The sequence below is a fragment of the Impatiens glandulifera genome, chromosome 2, assembly GCF_907164915.1.
Source record: "Impatiens glandulifera chromosome 2, dImpGla2.1, whole genome shotgun sequence".
In the NCBI taxonomy this organism is placed as follows: domain Eukaryota; kingdom Viridiplantae; phylum Streptophyta; class Magnoliopsida; order Ericales; family Balsaminaceae; genus Impatiens; species Impatiens glandulifera.
In genome coordinates, this window is record NC_061863.1 from 6,112,351 (window position 1) to 6,133,038 (window position 20,688).

At 26.6% G+C, this 20,688-nt stretch overlaps 1 protein-coding gene and 1 long non-coding RNA gene across 2 annotated transcripts; both read left to right on the plus strand.

Annotated features, from left to right (window-relative positions):
• Positions 1 to 1,036: 1,036 nt before the first annotated feature.
• Positions 1,037 to 3,390, plus strand: LOC124927742. Its single transcript, XR_007098428.1, has 2 exons — positions 1,037 to 2,604; positions 3,224 to 3,390. It is a non-coding gene; the product is annotated as an uncharacterized LOC124927742 (long non-coding RNA).
• Positions 3,391 to 10,151: 6,761 nt separating this feature from the next.
• On the plus strand, positions 10,152 to 17,140 carry LOC124925550 (rop guanine nucleotide exchange factor 14-like). The gene is made up of 8 exons (XM_047465585.1): positions 10,152 to 10,389; positions 12,121 to 12,222; positions 14,512 to 14,886; positions 15,013 to 15,167; positions 15,427 to 15,501; positions 15,580 to 15,852; positions 15,932 to 16,318; positions 16,682 to 17,140. Exons 2-8 carry the CDS (start codon positions 12,141 to 12,143, stop codon positions 17,030 to 17,032), a joined length of 1,698 nt encoding a protein of 565 aa, XP_047321541.1. The 5' UTR covers positions 10,152 to 10,389; positions 12,121 to 12,140; the 3' UTR covers positions 17,033 to 17,140.
• The last annotated feature ends 3,548 nt before the right edge of the window (positions 17,141 to 20,688 follow it).

Here is a 20,688-nt window from a genome sequence, read left to right on the forward strand (position 1 = left end):
GAGATCACGAGATTAAAGGTTGATTGAGATTTGTGGATGATTTTCCGGGTGGATAAAGAGGAATATGAAAAAGTATGAATCACAATATAAGAGGTCGATTGGTGGTAAAAGAGGTCGCAGTAAGAGTAAAAATCATGAGATGAGATGTGGAATTTGTGGAGATAAGAGACCGATAATAAAGAAGATACCAGTGGTTAGAAATAATATGAATGAAATTTAGATTGATCGAAATGTTAAAATGTGTGAGCTCACGATATTAGAGGTCGATTGAGATTGGTGGTTATTTTGTCGAGTATGATAAGATGCATGTAAAAAATGCGAGGTCATGATATGAGAGGTCGATTAAGATTGACGATTAATTTGACGAGAGATCACGATATGAGAGGTGAATTGTGTGATTGATGGTTGATTTGTAGTGATGACAAAATGATTGTGATAATGGATAAGAGGTCGATGATAGTCCAAAGTTAATAGTACAAAGTACGTCAAGTTATAAATTGTGTAATAGATTTGATTTTTACTAAGAAGAAATCTACATTAAATATTTTTTAAACTCATGAAATTAATTTATTTTAACTTTTAGATATTTAATAAATTTTAATATTAAATTTTTTATTAAAAATAATTTTAAAAACTAAAATTAATTTTAAATTAGTTAAATATAAATAATATTAATTTTGTCTAAAATATTTATAAATAAATAATATATTCTTTCAAAATTCATGCTAGTTTTTCTATATAACACAGTTATTCTTAAAATAAATTAAAATAGAATGTGTTAAATCAAAATATTCATTTAATTATTATATAATCATCACCAAACATCAAATAAAATACTTTTTTTATTTTTTTTTATAGTATTTGATTTTATTAAATATAAATAATAATTTAACCTAAAAATTGGATTATTTAAAAAATAAAAAAACAAGATCAAAATATAGGTAAATCAGCACGTGGCTGAATCTGGTTCGTCTGTCTTTCATATAATAAATCTTTAACCCCTATATGTTTCCTCTTCAAAACTCTCTCAACTTTCCTCCAGCCGTAATGGTTTCTCTCTCTTCATATCTATGCCTTTGAGGATTTGTTGCTGTGATCTCTAATTCGCTTGGTGCAGATCGGGAACTGCTTCTCCGGTGAAGGAGGCGATACAATTTTTATATTTATCGCCGACCGAAGTAGCTCCCGCCTTGCATCAACTGAATCGGAGATCGCAGTGAATGCGGTTAGATTTTCGTTTCTACTGATCTAGGTCTTGAGCTGATTGGATTTTCATGTTGCGTAGATGATAGATCGTCTTCGTTCTAATAGATCTGGATGACTTATTAGATCTGGAGTTTGTTATTTGATTGATTTGATCTGTTACTTTCTATTTGATCCAATAGTTTCGTCTCATGATCTATCTCTACATGATTTATTACTTTGCTAAATCTGCATGATATAAAGGAGATTTATCAATTTACTTCATTGCAGTCATTATTTAACTAAAAATGGAAAATTTGGAGCATGGCTAAACAAAAAGGTTGATTCTTGTTGTTCTGTTTTAATTGATGCTTCTGAATCTGAACTTTTCACCTATTTGTTCCTTTTATCTGTAGCTTCATTTTAGTTATGATGTTTATTGAACAAGATGCATTACTGTACTTGAATCTTAGGAAGATCCTTGATATATTATTCATATTGCTAGCTCCAATTGACTATGTGAAGGTTTCAATGATTTCAATTGCATACCAATTAGGCAATGTTTAAACATTCTATGCTTGCAATTGATCATTTCTAATTCATTTCAACATTATATTTCATGAGAATGGTCCAAGTTCTTCAGATGAGAAAACAGTTTCATTTCAACATAATATTCATACTTAACTGCTACTAACAAGAATGCTGAATAAGGATTCTTCCATCTCTGAAGTGAAGTTTTGTTGTCTTGCGATATGTAGCTTCTCTTCCTGCGTTTTTGCCTTGGTTTCGATTGCAGGTTTCAGTTTCAACAGGTTGGTTTGACAATTCTCATCTAAACAACATCCTTGATTGTAGCTTTGAAGGTTGATTTTCATTACAATGTTTTATGTCCAGCCATCAATGGTCGAGATCAAATGTAAATCAACGGCCAAGATTAGATGATAAACGCCAATACGAGATCTAATAAACAATGAATTGGGAGTGTAGTTAATTTTTAGTTATAAAACTGTTAACTGTAGTTAAAATTACTTATGTAATTTCCTATTTAAGTAATAGGATAGGTGTGTTGTATACAAGGAAGTAATTCACTCATGTATTGGATTCTTCATCTTCTAAATCAAACCCTAGTTTTGTATCAATTTGCCCATCTGGTTATCATGTATTTTTGTTGAGATTTCAAAGTTTAGATTCTGTTCATTATTTACTACTCAATGGCTTATTTGAAATATATATTTAGATTTTTGAATGATATTTTGATAATTCAAAAACAGACAACTCTATTAGTTATTAGCATTTAATAGGTTATATCAATACTAGTACTTAGTATGTCTGTTTTTCTCACTTAACATTGAGCAGGGGGGGCCGGGGAAGGCGGAGGTTCTAAGAGCAGTGTTCGAATCCACAATGATTTTCGAATACAAGGTAAGGACTGGACTTCATTTTTTTCTAGATGAGACACTTTGAGACCTTTTGGAAAGTGATTTTGTTTGCATTTTCAGTGTAAAATGTGAAAAGTTGTAAAATTAAATTGATTGTGCTACGGAAAATTGTTTTTAATTAGATTTTTTTTTTTGAGAAATATAACTTAGTTTTGTGTTAGAAGGTAATCTGAATTCAAACCTGTCTTAGTAATTGGGTGCAGTAAGATTAGATTGTACACAAATGGTAATAATATACCATCTCTTCTATTAACATAAGCAATAAATGTATTATCTAGGTTAGATGACTAAAACATTCTTTCTATTTAATATTAAAATTGTACTAAAACAATAAAGGAAGTGTAATTTGGTAGTTTGGCTGATATGTTAAATTCTTCATCAAACAAAGGCCCTAGAAGATCAATTGTCTAAGATTTTGGAACATGAGATGGTAATTGAAATAGGTTATGACATAGAGAAAACTATCATATTGATATGGTTCAATTTGAAGAAATCACTTTTATTTTGAATTAGACAATACATTGTATTGTATCTTTAATACAATTTTTTAATGAAATGAGATGAGATGAATGTTATCATGTTGGTTGTTGCACATTTGACAGAACTTTTATTTGATAACTGGAAGAGGGTAGATGGGGCTGCCTTAACTGCATTGAGTTTGGACATTGGAAGTCTTTACTACTCCCCCTTTTGTAAGGTATGTCATTAAAAGCTGTTGCTACTTCTTGTGATTTATATAACTTCATATTCTATTATATGTTTTTGTGACGAATTTGTGTTATAAAGATAAAATGAAATGCGAGTAATAACTCTAACTAAAGATAAAGAACAGTGTGAGATTAGAGAAAAAAAAAACTAAGGTCATTTGATTAGATCTAGCTGCACATTTATCAAATATTCAAGTCTTCCCTTTGGTTCTTTTGATTCTTGCTCGAGCTCTTATCGCACCATGGGCTCGAGCCTTGATCAAAAACTCATTCGGATTGCCATGACTCTAACCATTTGTTGTAGAAGAGGGATCAAATGTATAAAAATCTAAAGAAATTTTGTCACTACATAGTTTTGTCTTCTAAAGGGGAGATGGCAAAAATGTATGGCCATGGTTTAAGCACTTAGATGACCGATAAAGACCCTTTGTTTGTTAGCACATTATAGAAATGGGCAGAGTTATTAGACTTGTTTTTCTTTCATTTCTAGGGGACCATGGTAGATTTATTGCAAATACCGACGATCTCTTGGTCTTTTGTCGGTTTATGTGGTTCTTGGTCTTTTGTCGGTTTATGTGGTTGTCGGATTAGAAATGAAGTCGGGTAACTCTTTAGGATAGAAATGTGTTATCAGTTGTTAATTTTGAGATTTTTTACATGTTAAATTTTTACTAATATATTTGTTTGTATAATGTTTGTAAAGAGTTTGTTTGATCTTTGTTTGGGAAAACCTAAATTAAGAGCTCAATATGAGTTTGAACAAAATAAAAAATTATAAATTTTCTATCAAATATCTCATTGATTTGATTTAGATATGAAATCTATTTTATATATATATATATATTAATAAATTAAATGATTTTTTCTGTTAAACTCAATTCCATTTCAAAGTGTTTATAAGTAGAATTTCCAATAATTCATTTTGAGAATAAGAATGTCATTTCACTTCCCTACCCTATAGGTTTAAAATATAAAAAACAAATCTCAATTCTTCAAAAAGGAGTCGTAGGGATATACAATGTGGTAAAAGTCTATTATATATTAATTAATGTGACACTTATAGCTCTCTTTTTTACTTTAAAGAATTTTTTTATTGAAATGTGTGACAATAGAGAAGTAATTAAATAATTTAACTATCATAATGCCTTCATTCTTTTAATTATCTTATAAACTTTTCTCCACTTCCTTTTTCGAGTTGCTCAAATATTATTTTTATTAGTTTTTTTTATGAATTCTAAATCTCAAAGTCAACTTTAATTATTCCACTAGCACCTCAAATTGAGCTATAAAACAATACTTTAGTATCTAAAGGTTGATAGTTAATTATATGGTCTTTAATCATGATTTTAATTTAAAAAGTTTTTTTTTTCCGTTTATTTGTGTATAAAATATTAAAATTTAGTTTGTTATTTAATTAACAAAATACTTAGAGTAGTTTAGATCACAAAGATTGTTTAGACTAAATAGTTTTCATTACAAAATTTCATATTCAACACCCGGTTAAAGAATTTATGGATTTAAGTAATTGTCTAAATATATTAATCATGATAATTTAAGTGACAGTCTGGTCTAGAAAACTAAATTATTAATTTTGAATAAGGCCTTGTTCTCTTTGAGTTTTTTAAAAACCTATTCCAAAACAATTTTCCAATCAATCACTTCTCAACAATCAAATCACTCATTTCATTAACCAAAATACTAAAATACCCTCTATTTTAAATTATTATTTTTTATTTTATTCATATATATCAATACTTTTTTAAGTCTTTTTACCAAAAATAATCATCACTTCCTCAAAATCATCACCAATCATTACCTTTTTCCCTCTCTAGGTTTTTTCAAAAACCCTAATCCAAACAAGGCCTAAGAATGATAACTTCACATAATTTCGCCTAAATAAAATGTTCTTTTTGAGGTAATATATCATTCTTCTAACCATCACATTTATATGGGTATGCTTGGAATATGTTCAAAATACATCGTTTGAAAAAAGTGAAATATATTTTTTTACCCAATCCTAACTAAATTATATTTAATCTATTATCTAAACCATTTTATTTAGATTTTTTTTTTACCTTTTTATTTAGAATAATTGAAGTCTGTTTGATTTAGTTTATTTATGACAATTTATTCTCACGAATAAAGTGAATCAAAATAGTCCCAAACTCCCAATATTGAAAAAATGACCACTCTTAGCTCATTTAGAAAGATGTGGATTTAAAAAAAAAATCTTAGTTTAAATGTTAATATTGATGCAGATGAAAAATATAAATTAATTTACTGTGAATATATATATATATATATATATATATATATATATATAATACTATTTTAAGAGCTTAATTATTTGATATTATTATTTAATAATTGTTTTTTAATTTCATCTTTTATGAACCAAATTATCAAATTATTTTGACTTTATTTTATAATAGTTTAAAATATTGATATTAGGAATATTCAATTTAATTATTTGACACAAATATAATTTTTTAACCGATGAACAAAGTTTTCTTGCAAAATCATTTTTAAATAAACCTACATATTTTATGGAATAAAATGATAAAGATGTACCAGTACAAAATTATTACATTAAATTCTGATGGGACACATACACCCACCAAAATGCAATCTAATTTTTATTTTTATTTTATTTTATTTTATTTTATGTTTTTTAGAACTAGTTTGATTCAATTTTTTTTTATTTGTAACTTAATCGTTTTAGCTTGTTATTTGCTTATTAAAAGTTGATTTAATCCGGTTTAGTAATTCAAATTATTGTACCAATCTATTGGAACAGTGGTTTATTCAAGTTGTAATCTCAAAATCAAACTTACCCTTATTTTGATTTTTAATGATCAGTTATCCAACTTTATGGACTCCACTTTAACATTCAAGGCTCCATTCATTTTCAAAACAAAAAGTCTAAAATATGCATATTAATGATTTGATGATATTATTTTATTTTACACCTTCAATAGTTCTATTCAATAGGTTTTCAATAGTCTAAAGTAGTTCATGGTGAAAAAACAAGTCAAAATAGATTAAAAGTTCCGAGTCAATTATTCGATTCTTAATGAACTAAATTAAAATGAAATCATGTTTGTGAAATCGAAACTAAAACTTAGTCAAATAAATATTCCCTTGATAAAAGGCAATAAAATATATCCACAAACGCTTCACAAAGAGACATAAAACAACTCATATAAATTTCCAATTTTTCTATTCTTCAAGAAATTTGTGGCATTAAAATAATTGCATTTATTTCTTTTGGCACAAGCATGAAAATATGGGGTGAACTTGAATAGATAGTAACATATATATTGCTTTAATATTTAAGTATTATAATGATTTATGTTCGTATATAAATTATTCACCATTATTTGATTAAAAAAAATGTGGTTTAGGAACAAGACATTATTCCGATAAGGGAAAGAGAATTTGTCTCACCTATGTCCATACTAAGAGGTTGTCGTTTTATATATTTAAATAATTTAATAATTTCATTTATTAATTAAAATATTTTATTTTTATTTTATAAATTTTAAAAAAAAAATCCAAATAACCCAACATAAAAGTATGTCTAGTAAATGTTGAGTAAACTTGATTATTTAGTTTTATTAACGCGTTGACTCAATTTCTGTATCTATTAAGATATTTTATCAGTTGAAACTTATTTAAAAATGCCATCGTGCTAAAAAGTTGAAGTCTTTTTCTTTATAGTATCGTTTTTAGTCCAATTTTGTATCGGTTAAGTTTTAGGAACCGAATGTTATATACACTTGTGTCATAACCCTATACTTTCATGATATAATTTTTATTCTGATACCCTTAATAATATTATCTTTTTCGATGAACGTAATCAAACTTTATTTTGGTAAACCACATTAAATCCATGTATTTTTAACCTAACTAAAAAAGATTTTGATGAATGCAATTTTTGTTTTTTGGTAATGGTTCATGTATAAAGATTTGAACTCAAAGTACCACTAAGATATGAGTCCTGATTGAATTAATGCAAACTTTAGAAGCACAGGATCAAGGTGTCACAATTCCTTTTAATTTGGAGACCCACAAATCAATGATGAATATGTGAAATGCATGCTTTTAAGAATGGAGAGATTTCTTTAGGTTTCTCTAAAAATAATTTTTGAAGGAGCTACTGAGAATGACGACGATGAAATCATGATTCGTAGCAAAAATTAGTTCTCTTGTTTCTAGATTATATGAATTGAATGTACATTTGAATTAGATTACCTTGTAATACTTGCATGAAAATCAATACATTTTATAAAAATGGACCGCATGAGCTTTGTTTATTTATGAGCAACTTGATTGATTTTCATCTAAATATGGTCATAATCTATAACTTTTTTATGTTTTTAAACATTCAAATTCGTATACAAATCCCCTTAAAACAAATTTTCAAAAAATTGCCGTTATAATATAATATGAGTTCTTCATGTTAGTGTGTACAAAGAAATAGAGACAATACATGGTGGGGCATGGGCAAACTGTAATACCACTTCCCCTCCATTTCCTTTTCAAATGAGAAAGAAAAACAATGGAGAAAAAGGGTTTTGCTAGCTTCAATCACATCATGGACCATTTAGGTTATGGAGGATTGTTCTTGTAGGTAAGCACCTTCTTGTGATGGTAGGGACAAATTGTGGACGATTCAATTGTCACCCACATCGTAAAATAATGCAATCATGAACAATTACTCGAGCTCCCTTTCTCGTCTACTTTTGAGTCTCTTGTGGGGTACGATGATGCGTTGGTGTTTCTATGAATAAACAAAAGTATGACCATCTTTGTTCTTGCGAATCTCTCTTTTCTACTAAGAGTATTTTGACCTTTTCAGTTCCTTTTTGATATATTACACTTTTAGTAGTACAATAAGTTAGTTTGATCTACTTATTTGCAACTTATTTGTTAGTTTGTTTGTTAATTGTTTAGATAAGTTTGATAACAATTAATTTTTAAAAATGTGTATAATGAAAAACACAATTAATTCACTTCAACTTATTCGCTAATTGCAAATTGTTTAAGTACGTTCGATAAGATTAATTGTTGAGTTTATAGACGATCGTTGAAATAGTATAAAGAGAAAAAGGTAAAACAAGAAAGATGCAAATTAGTATAAAGAGAAAAGGAAAACAAGAAAGATTGTTTTAAGTATTTCTTTTATTATTGTGTTTGGCAAATTTAGAGGATTTGAAATAAAGGTAATTTCCGCAAGAATAGACTTATATTTATTTTTGAAGAGTCGGAATGTGATTATTTTTTGGTATGTTTTGGAATATTTGTTGTTTTTGTTAGTTCTATTCATTCATTTTTCATGTAATTTATGTTGTTACTTGACAATTATTTTAAGAAGGTAATTTTCTTTATTTTTGTGATCTAATATATATATATATTACATACATAGTTGTATTATTTATTGATTTTGTTAAAGCATAAAAAGTGCCAAATCATAATCAAAATGTCCTTTTCACTTTACACTTTCAACCAAAAAATAGAAAAGAAAAAGTTGGGATGGAATTAATTTTAATAGATTAAATTTTAAAGTACTTTTCTTAAATCTCACATATAACACACAAAATATTATAAAAATCACATACATAGTTGTTTATTGTTTTGGTATGCATTAAAAAAGTACAAACTTTATGGAGACTATAAATCTTTTGAAAACTTACCTAATTAGAACAGCAATTAATCACACTTCTATATCAACTTTGTATCTATTTCTCAATATTAATTATAGTATGATACGCATATTCAACATCTTAAGACAATGATCCATCCAAATTACTAAACATTTAAAGCTGGTTTTGTACCAAATGTTTTTCTTATCTTGTTAATATACATACATTCAATTTAAACTCTTTTTTTTTTTAAATATAAAACTCTTACTAACTAAAAACTCAAATAATATATATATATATATATATATATATATATATATATATATATATATATATATATATATATATATATATATATATTTTGAATGAAATATGCTAGCATAACCCATTTACACCAATTCAACTTAACTCGTTATAAATAAGAATCGAACCTAACCCATTTACACCAATTCAACTTAACTCGTTATAAATAAGAATCGAACCGTGGCCTTTGGTTCTTAAAAACAACTCTGGCGACCTTTGGTTCTTAAAAACAACTCTGGTCACCTGAACAAGAACTAGTAGGTTCAAATAATATAATTTTTTATTAACATAATTATTCTAAAAATACAAAATCTCAATAAAAATACAAAATAATAAGCATATACCTCAATAAAATATTTTATTCGTTTTTTTAATCCAATCATAATTAAATGTTATATTGTTCACTCTTTCATTTATCACATCACTTAATTAATTAAATAAAATATTTTATAATTAAAAATAAATTAATTTTATTATTATATATTGATAAATTTTAAATATTTTACCTACAAATATATGATCAAAATAATAAGAAGAAAATATTTTATCAGAAAATACTCACCTTCTTCATCAACATTATTTTTTTAAGATAAACTATTACTTTATTGGCTAAACAAGCTCCAAGTGAAAATTTGGCAAGAAAACCTTATTTTTAATCTCTTGAAAACCATTTTTATTATTTGGACTCATTACTGGTTTTGATTTCATTTTCATATTATATTGATTATGTATATCTACAAACTCAAAAAAGAAAAAAATCATAATTTTAAAAATAACCCAACTCAAACTCAAACAAGTCCTTACAGTGAGTGGACATAGTAAATAACATGTTAATATTGCACCATCTATTCCAACAAACTATTTCTCTCTCCCTCTCTCTCTCTAGAGATCTCTGCAAGAAATTAATTTTGAATTCAATATTCAATGTTCATCACACACTTAACTGCATTTCCTTCTTAAGTTTATCCCTCTCTCTCTCTATAAACAACAACTTCTGCAACTAAATCCATATTTGAAATCAATGTCATGGTCAAGTAGCATCTCTCTTTGACAGACACTTCCATTCACCAATCTTCAATCCATTGGTTGGAAATACAATAGCTGAAAAAAAAAGGTTAGTTTATCTCTATTCTTCATTTCTAAATGTTTTATCTATTTCAAATTGGAAAATCTTGATGAGAATGATCTTCTGTTTCAATAATCTGAGAAAATCTGCAGTATGAAATATGAAATTATGAATGGGTTTATGTATGGCAGAAAGATGAGAAAGTTTTTCTTTACATTATTTGTTTCTTCTTTTTCTATTCTGTTTGCTTTTTGGGGGGTTTGAGTTTACTTTATTATACTCATTGTTTTAAGCTTTAAAGTTCTTGGGGATAGTAACTATTAAGTAAGATCCATTAATGGTGTTTCACTGCATCTTCTTTCAAGCAGAGAATCAGATTTTATTTGACTAAAAATTCATTTATTATATATATATATATATATTATTTTATAAAATTTAAATATAAAATATTATAAGAATTTAGTAAATTAAAAATTAAATAATTTATTATTATTTAGGTTGTGGGTTTACTTTATTTTTTATAAATATAAATTTAAAAAATAAAAATATATTATAATAATGTAGTTAACCAAAACCCAAATAATTTACAAGTTTATGTAATAACTTAAACTTAACAGTTTTTTTTTATGTATTTTATCATTATGTTGGGATTTTTGTAATTTATTTATTAAAAAAAATAGTTTTTTTTTTCTAAAATATTTTAAAAATTCCCAAATAACACAAATTAATGTGTTATTACAAATATAGGCAAAAACAACATTATTAATATTATTGTTTGCATCATCACATGGTGAACAGTGGAAGTGTTTTCTGCCAGCTACTTTAGATGTTGAATTATGTTACATCTCATAATTTTACCTTTTGAAAAAAACATTTTTTCAGTTTTTATGTCAGAATAAATAAAAAGTATAATATATATATATAGTTTCCAAACAAACTAAATTTAGGTTTATTTTCTTGATTTAAAAAAAAAAAATCACCACATTATTTTATCATTTTAACTATTTATATTACACAAATTTCAAATAACACTTTTATATTACATAAGTTTAAGCAAAAAATATATAAAATTCCTAAAAAAACACTCAAGATCAAACTGCCTAGTTAACACAATATTTGAAATTACAATTGATAAACTTGCTTATAGAATATGTAGGTATAAAATGACCATTTTACCCTTATTTTTATATAGATAAACTAGTAAAGAAATTAAGGATATTTTTGTCTTTTTAAAGTTGAGTAGTATAATTATCTTGTTTTACCCTCTCACATTTTAAAATAAGTCTGGAATAACCAAAAATCCATATTTTATCATCAACTAAAATATTTTTTAAATTTTTTTAATAAATATTTTTTCATTATATATATACCCCATAATGTCTAACTTCTAACTTGCTTTTCAATAACTTGTACCCTTTTCTTATCTAAGCAAATAAAAGACAAGAAAGGCTTGTTTGATCTAATTTTTTTCTAATAAAATCATATTATAGTTTGAAAACCTTATTGATCAAAGAATGGATTATTAGGGATAAAATACTAAAAACATATAAAGTAAGTTTGGTATTTTTGTTAACAATTTGAATTATTTAACTGATGATGAGAATAAGATTAACTCCATATCAAACAAGACCTAAAGAATAAGAAGATAAATAATAATAAAAAAAACTGCAAATTGGAGGAATATGATTACATATCAGAGAGTTGTGACAAAATTTGTTTAATGTGATTTAAGGGGAATAGTTTTGTCCTTATATAGCCATTCTTTGTCTTTTTTTTTTCAAGTTTATTCTCGTGAACAATGATGATGATGAAGATGAAGAAAAAACTGGCTTGCTGCACTCGTCACAAGGAGATAAGTCTTGACTTTGATGAACAAGAAAGTGAGTTCCCTAGTTTATGCTTAATTTGGTATTGTTACAAAAAAAAAAAAAAAAATAACCCGAGAGAATAGTTAAAGTGAAAAGGGTTTGGTTTCAAAATGTTCGATTATCACTAAAAACCGTATTGAATTGAGGTGGATACGCTAGATCTTGTTAACGCTCATGTTTAAAAGAAAAAAAAAAGTAATAATGTATGAGTTTTTTCAAAATAATTTGGTTTAATAATGATTGATGTCCCTGAATACTACCATTTTGCTTAATATATTATTAAAAATAATTAAGCTATTAGTATAGTTCAACTAGTAAAAGTCTTAAACCAAGAGATGTAGTACATTAATTAATATTTTATTATTTTTTATTAGATAAGAGATTATTAAGTTGGTCTCATTCATAAAATTTTCAAGAATTTTCTAAAAGGCCATTCAAAAAAAAAATGATTAGGTTGAATGATATGGAATTGATTAATATATTTTTTTGAAATAATTCTTATTAACTTCCTCAAATGAACATAAATATAATTATTCTATTAATAATTTATCCATTTAATTCCACCTATAAATCAACATTATGAATTATAATCTACAACAATAAAAATAAACCATATACAAAGTACAAACAAGGCTTAAAGTTTATTGTTTTTAATGGTGGAAAATAGTTAATGTGATCATTTGTGTTCTTCCACTTAAAATTTTGTTTTGATTTTAACTTTTGAATTATTTTGAATTATTTTTTTTTGTAAAATCATATGTGGTTGATGCTATAATTTTGATGTAATTGGACCACCTAAGATCTTTCCTTTTTTAAAATAAATAAATCCCATTGACTAAATAGGAAGATAGGATTAGTATTTTATTATCTTATAAGCCAAAATTATTATTTTAATTTTTGGGAATAAACAATTCTCTGTTTCTCTTAACTTCTTGATTTGTTTTGACTTTTTTGCCCCACATGATGCCAAATGGAAGAACGGCTATATTTTGTTTTCTCAGATCTGATCATAGTTTAGATTGTAGCTTTTTAAAATTTAAAATTTCTAGAGTTTGGTTGCATGCATCTTTAGTATAAAAATAGTAGGATCTTGTGTCAATAATATACACATGTTTGGTATAGTTTAATTTTTTTTTATTACATAATGAGTTGTTTTTATATAATGATTTATTAGCTGAATATATTAAGAAATGTCCATTTATTCAAATTGAATTGGATATGCATTCCATATTTTAAACTAGGGTGTGTTTTTAAATAACCACATTTTATACCAAATAAAAATTTATGTTCATCAAAATAAATTGTCATAAATTTTACTAAAACCTTTTTTTCAAAAGAGGTTTCTTACATCATTTAAAGTTCAAACCCTCTTTAAATGACCAAAATACCCTTGATCATTTGAACTGCAAAATTTTATTTTTTATTTTTATTTTTTTGAGAAAGAGATGATGCAATGTACGTGGGTCTTCTCCCATTAATATTAGTATTTGAATCCCAAGATCTTGCTTGATCTCGAGATTTTAAACTTTTTGTTAGATTAGTTTTTTTATCACATTAAATCACTTAATTCATTAACTAAAATATTTAATTTTAATTTTAAATACAAATCAATCTTAAATTTTTTTCATATAACCCACTTTTTATTTAATAAGATTTTTCCAAAAACCTATAAAAAATTTCAATAAACTCAAGATCCAACCAGCTCCAAGAGACATTGCAGTTACTGAGTGGGGCCAAAATAGTGAGAGGTTGGATGACTTCATTTAATTTACTGTTATTTTGTGTATGTCAGCTCTTGTGGATTATTCTATTTAATTAGTTTGACTAATTCCTGTTCCTTTATTTTTTTCTTTCCAAACCTTCTTAATTTAATTAGAGTAACATGCATCTCAACTACCATAATTTCCAATAGAAGGAAAGATCTGTTACATTTATTTCCATAGCAAAATGTATAATTTACCATCTGCACATTTTAAACAAGTCTTTCTTAGTTGAGTATATACTTATATTTTCAGAATTGGATTCTTGAAACTAAGATGGTTTGTGCTGTTGATGAAATAAATTGATGGATGAAATATAAATGGGTGCAAAAAATGATATTATGCAGTAAAATAAACAAAGATTGAGAGAAATCTCAGCAACCTATACATTACCAAACAGAGCGATTTTGTGAAAATATGAAATGGTACAACATGAATGGTCTATCTTGGAAGTAATTAAAATTTCAAGCTATTTAATGGTTTATGTAGTTGTGATGTATATGGTTTTATAATAACACAAGTGTTTTGTTTTGAATTTCAGGAATAATGACATACAATGGTTTGGAGAGCTTCATAATCAACAATCACTCCTACGAAAATGAAAGTTCCACAAGCCGAGGAGAAGGATGTGCAACTGACTCTCTAGATGAAGATGCATCAAGTTGTTCTTCAAGCAATTACATTTTCGGATCATTCTCTTCCCATTCAGCTATGATGAAGAGGGACGAAGAATGGGAAGTTAGGAGAGACAGTCCAAAGCATTTTCGCGTGGAAGATAATGAAACTAATCATGTTGCAGATCTCGAAACAATGAAAGAAAAGTTTGCCAAGTTATTATTAGGAGAGGATATTACAGGGGGAAGGAAAGGGATATCTACTGCTCTGGCTTTGTCTAATTCCATAACAACTCTTTCAGGTACAAATCAAATATATTTAATAAGAGTGTTGAATTAAGAGGAGGCTGATGTCTCATGTCTTAGAAGACCATTTTTAAGTATATGTTGTAGTCTTCTTAATCGTTGATATCATGAACCGAATGTAGCATCGCTGTTTGGGGAGCTCTGGAAGTTAGAACCATTGCCTGAGGAAAGAAAGGGAAGATGGAAAAGAGAAATGGATTGGCTGCTCTCGCCCACAAACTATATGATCGAATTAGTCCCCACCAAACAAAATGGTGCCAATGGGCGTACTTTCGAGGTATTAATTATTGAGCCTATCTGAAAACTAATAAGAAAATTGCCAAAAAATAAGATTGAAAGTTTCTTTTCTTAATCATGATGCAATTATAGTGTAAATGCTATGTTTTATTTGGTATAGAGTTTTTTTTCCTGATCATAATCACTTTAACTTCTGAATCAATGTAAGTTACCAAAACAGTTGCATCACTTGAGAATCCACAATGATTATTATAACAGTTACATTGTAAAAAAAAATAATATATTGGCTGGCTAAACAGATCATGACTCCAAAAGCTCGTGCAGACATCCAAATGAATCTTCCTGCTCTTCGAAAGCTCGATTCTATGCTCCTTGTAAGTGATCTTTCCTTCTTCTTAATCACATTTATAAGTATGCTTTATTTTTGTTATGACTTGAATAATATTCTACAGGAGACATTGGATTCAATGGATGGAACTGAATTTTGGTACGAAGAACGAGGAAGCAGAGGCGAGGGAAGGAACAATAGAACCGAAAGACAGAGCAAAAGGTGGTGGTTACCATCGCCACAGGTACCGTCAACAGGCCTTTCAGAGTCTGAAAGGAAGAGATTATTATACCATGGCAAAGTTGTTAGGCAAGTATTTAAGGCTGCAAGATCCATCAATGAGTCTGTTTTACTTGAAATGCCTGTTCCTACTCTTATCAAAGATGCAATGCCAAAGGCAAGCTCATAACTTACTACTTATTAAAAGATCTCATATGAAATATATATATATATAGTAAGTTAAATGATTTTTACAGTCTGGAAAAGCAAATCTTGGCGAGGAGTTGTATAAGTTGTTGAGCATAGAAGGCATGACAGGTGAGGAGATGGTGAATTCCATAAACTTGAAATCGGAGCATCGTGCTCTTGAGATGCTGAACAAGTTGGAAGCAGCAGCAATGGTATGGGGAGATAGAATAATAACGAGTCATGAGCTGCAAGACGGTTCTAATGATCATAATTACAATATTAAGTCTCCTATTCGCACATCATGGTCATCTTTTATGATGAAGGATCCATTAGCTGAACTTGACAAGAAGGAGTTTTTGATGGGTCAAGCCAATGCTCTTATAAAACAACTTCATATCACATTTCCTAACCTTCCTCCCACCTTTCTTCATGTCATCAAAATACAATATGGCAAGGTTAGTAATTTCATGCTTATCTGCTTAATTACTTATTTTGAAGTCTTAAATTATGATTTCATATTGTTACTATAGACCTATGGATTTCAAATGAGAATATCTGTATGACTAAAGGCTTTTGTGAATTGTGATGTAGCCATTTAGGCTTATTTGTTCGAAATAAACCGTTTTTGGGTGAAAATACTTGTTTGATGTAAAAAAATGATTTATTCAAGATGATCAAAATATCTTTTGTGCTTAAAATGTTAGAAAAATGGTGTTTTATTATTTTAGTTAATGATTTGAAATGGTTTATTAAGATTGCAATTGTAAAAAGAATGTGTTCTTTTGAGTTTTGAATGGATTTTTTTATGGTCATAATAGGATGTTGGACATTCAATATTGGAAGCATATTCTAGGGTACTTGGGAACTTGGCTTACAAAATACTCTCAAGAATAACCGACATTCTTAAGGAAGATATATTCATGAGCAATCCAAATTCGCCAATCCCGACACCTGGCTTTCGAGGAATCGATTTTCCTGAAACGTTAGATAGTCCTGGTCCTGGTGAAAGAATGAGGCATTCTCTAACTGATGAGATGAACCGGGCAGTTGGTGTGTTTCAAAACTTCGATAAACTTGGGATTTCATGTGACGAACCGAAGTTGGTTGGTTCAGTGTTGGGGACACCTAGCCGAAGCCGAGCATGGTGCATGGGCAATAATAATATATAGTTAGTATCAAGAATAGTAATAAAATATGTATATGGTTGTTTTGCAATTAATTACAACATTATTGAGTTTTGTTTATTTAAATGATCAATGAGTTTCAACTTTTATGGATTTGAATTTTTTCTAAGTAAAGTTCTAATTTATAATATGCATATGCCTACCCAAAAGTTCTTACAATTTTATTATCGGAAGTAAATTAGTACGATCTTTACAATAATGTCTTCGTTTCTTATCAAATTTATGTTACTCATTTTTCCGTATTTGGAGTGTGTACACGGGAAAATCCAGTGACAAAGTCTGAACTTTGAACACATGCATTTTAGTGATAATGTAGCTTAAACTCGAACTCAAATATATCCCAATCTAATTCAAACTTGTTTTTTCAACCCAAATTATTAATTTGGGATTGGAGTTTGTAATTCACTCTAATAATAATCTTTAAAGTTTCATTGATTACCCAAGATTTTTTTTTTTTAATGTTTTTATCAATCTTTTTAATAATAACCAACTAATTGTTTGTCTACATTTGACATCCATATATATAATATATAATATAATATATAATATAATATATAATATATAATATAATATATAATATATAATATATAATATATAATATATAATATATAATATATAATATATAATATATAATATATAATATATAATATATAATATATAATATATAATATAATATATATATATATATATATATATGCTTGAATTAATATTCACTTTTTAAAATAAAAAATAATAATATATTAAAAACTTTTATTTATTGTATAATGAAAAAAAGTAGTCCTTTAGTGGGTAAGATAAATGTCACGAGTTAACTATATATCAACAACTTCTCTTTAATATTAAATGAAATTAACATCTTTTATGAAATATAGTACTATATACAGTGGCGGACCCAGAAATATTTTCTCGGGGGGGCCAAATACATAATAACGTGCATTTTTTTGCTATCAAATAAATGCATTTTTAATTAAAATTTTACTCGATAATTACATAAAAATACTAATAAGCACAATTACTAAATTATTCTTGTCCCTGAGTCGGTACAAAAGAAGACAAATATCTTCGTTACGTTGCCTATACCAATCAATCAATTCAAGAAAAAAAATTTTATTTGATGAACTACTTGACTCATCATGTCCTCGAAAAGGTAATCCTTGCCTCAATAGAAAGCGTGTTACATCAAATATTGTCGTTAAACATGTGTGATAATTTATTTCTATATCACGACCATGTGTACGTAAAACGTTTCTCACGTTATGTCTTTGATCTTAAAATGATTCAAATTGAATTCTAGCTTCATTATGACAACTATTTGAAATTCTCATATGACGATTGAATCTTTCTAATGCTCTTTTCCAATTTTTGTACTCATCTACTATAAATGTATCATCTACGTTTTCTCTATTTAAAGGTTTGAAAAGATAACACCAAAAACAAAATGATGCATCTTTTGATATGCTATATTCTAACCATGTATATTTGATAAGTAACATTAGACTCATTAGTAGGCTCATTAATTGATGTAGAAATACAAATTCGTTTATAGAACATCTTCATTATTCTATATCCTACATAAAATAAATGATTAAAAATAAATATGTGTCACAACCCCTAAATAAAATCTAACAAATACATTTATTTGTTGAAATAATTTAAAAATAATTTAAAATTAAGAAATATAAAATAATATTTTACCATTATATTTATATAAATGGTTATTTTACTAATTTGTATTATTAATTATATTAAAATTAATAAAATATATATATATATAAATAAACTATAATATAAATATAGTTTTAAAATAAATAATAATATTATATGATTTTCATTATTTTATATATAATTCTTTATATTTTAACTTATATAAATAAATGTTATTTATATATTAACTAAAATTTATGTATTATTATAAATATTGTATTTTAGAAAATATTTTTTTGTATAAAATAAAATATTAATAATAATTACTTTAATAAAATTATATTTGAAATTAGAATACTATAATTATGAATTAGTTTTTTTTATTAATTTTTATAAAAGAAAGGGTTAGTTTATTATAAATATTAGAAAATAGTGTTTGTATAAAATAAAAATTTTATATAAAAAAATGTTAGAGGCATGGTTTGATCACCTGACCTCTACTATACATTTCAACTCCAAAACCACTTGAGCAAAGCCTTATTTAATAAATATATATATAATATTTTAAAAGTTTTATCCTTGTTGGGGGAGGCCCGGGCCCCCCAAGGCCCCCCTTGTAGGTCCGCCACTGACTATATATATATAAACTTGATATCAAAATGTAACAAAATCATAATTTAATCAATTGGAAGCTTAGCCAAATCTTAAAATGGGTCTTTGCTTGGGAGGAGGAAAGTGTGACTACAGTACTTGCACTGGAAGATCTTGTCCCAATATGTATCCAGGTTAATTATTAATAAATCATATATTATTATTTAACAAAATACATAACATGTAATTTTTTTTTTGTAGGGTATAAGGTTACTTGGCCAGAACTGAAAGGTACCGATGCACTGAAGGCAAAGAAAATTATCGAGAGAGATAACCCTCACGTGCAAGTCTGGCTAGCTCCAAACAATGTTGTTTTTTTCGCCGACAATTGTTGCCAGAGGGTTATTGTTCGTATTGCTGCTTGCCCGAATGGCCTCGTCTTGAACGAGCCTTTTGTTGGATAAAGAGGAAACCGAGTATCTCGTCTTCATCATTCATGAATTTATGTAATACCCTATGCAATTAATAAAGATGTTACTTAATTATGCAATTAGGAAGTTGAATAAGATCGACATTATAGTTTGAAGACGAGAGATTATGAAAATGTGTTATGTAGTTTCAATATATAATTATAATGCATGTGTCTTTATGACTATTAAACATGCACGTCGTATCTAATTCCTCTACTACTTATGTTAATTAAATAAATTAACAAAAATTTTAATATTCAATTTAAAGTGATATTGATTTTTCAATTGAAAATGAAATATAACTTGAAAATAGAGTTTAATATAAAATATCGGTGTTACTATTCACAATCAATTCAAAACTATCTCAAAAGAACCAAGTTTAATGCTTAATATTATTAAGAAAAGAAATCTTCTCATTTATTCATCCAAACAACTTTATAACAAAGATTATAAAAAAGTAATTGTGTTAATTATGATGGAAGAAAAACTAAAATTAAACATGAATAAATGACTTGTAAATAGTCCTTAAAACTTTATAAATTAAAGATAAAAAATTCAAACTTTTATCATGCATAAACTTTAAATTACATTTTTTTTTATAAAATTTTAATTATATATATATTATTATAATTAATAACATGATATACTTTTAAAAAAAGTAATTATATATATATATATATTATTATAAATAATAACATGCTACCATTATATATTATTTTTTAAAATAAATATAAATATATTAGTTCGTGTTATAAAGTTATATATTATATAAATAGAACTCAAATTATTCCAATATTATTTATTTAAATATATATTTATATATGAGACATGTTTAATTAATGTCTAATTATATTATAAATACCTATGTTTTAAATTTAATTTTATGTTTAATCATCAAAGTTAATTAAATAATTAATAAAAATATAATTTAATATA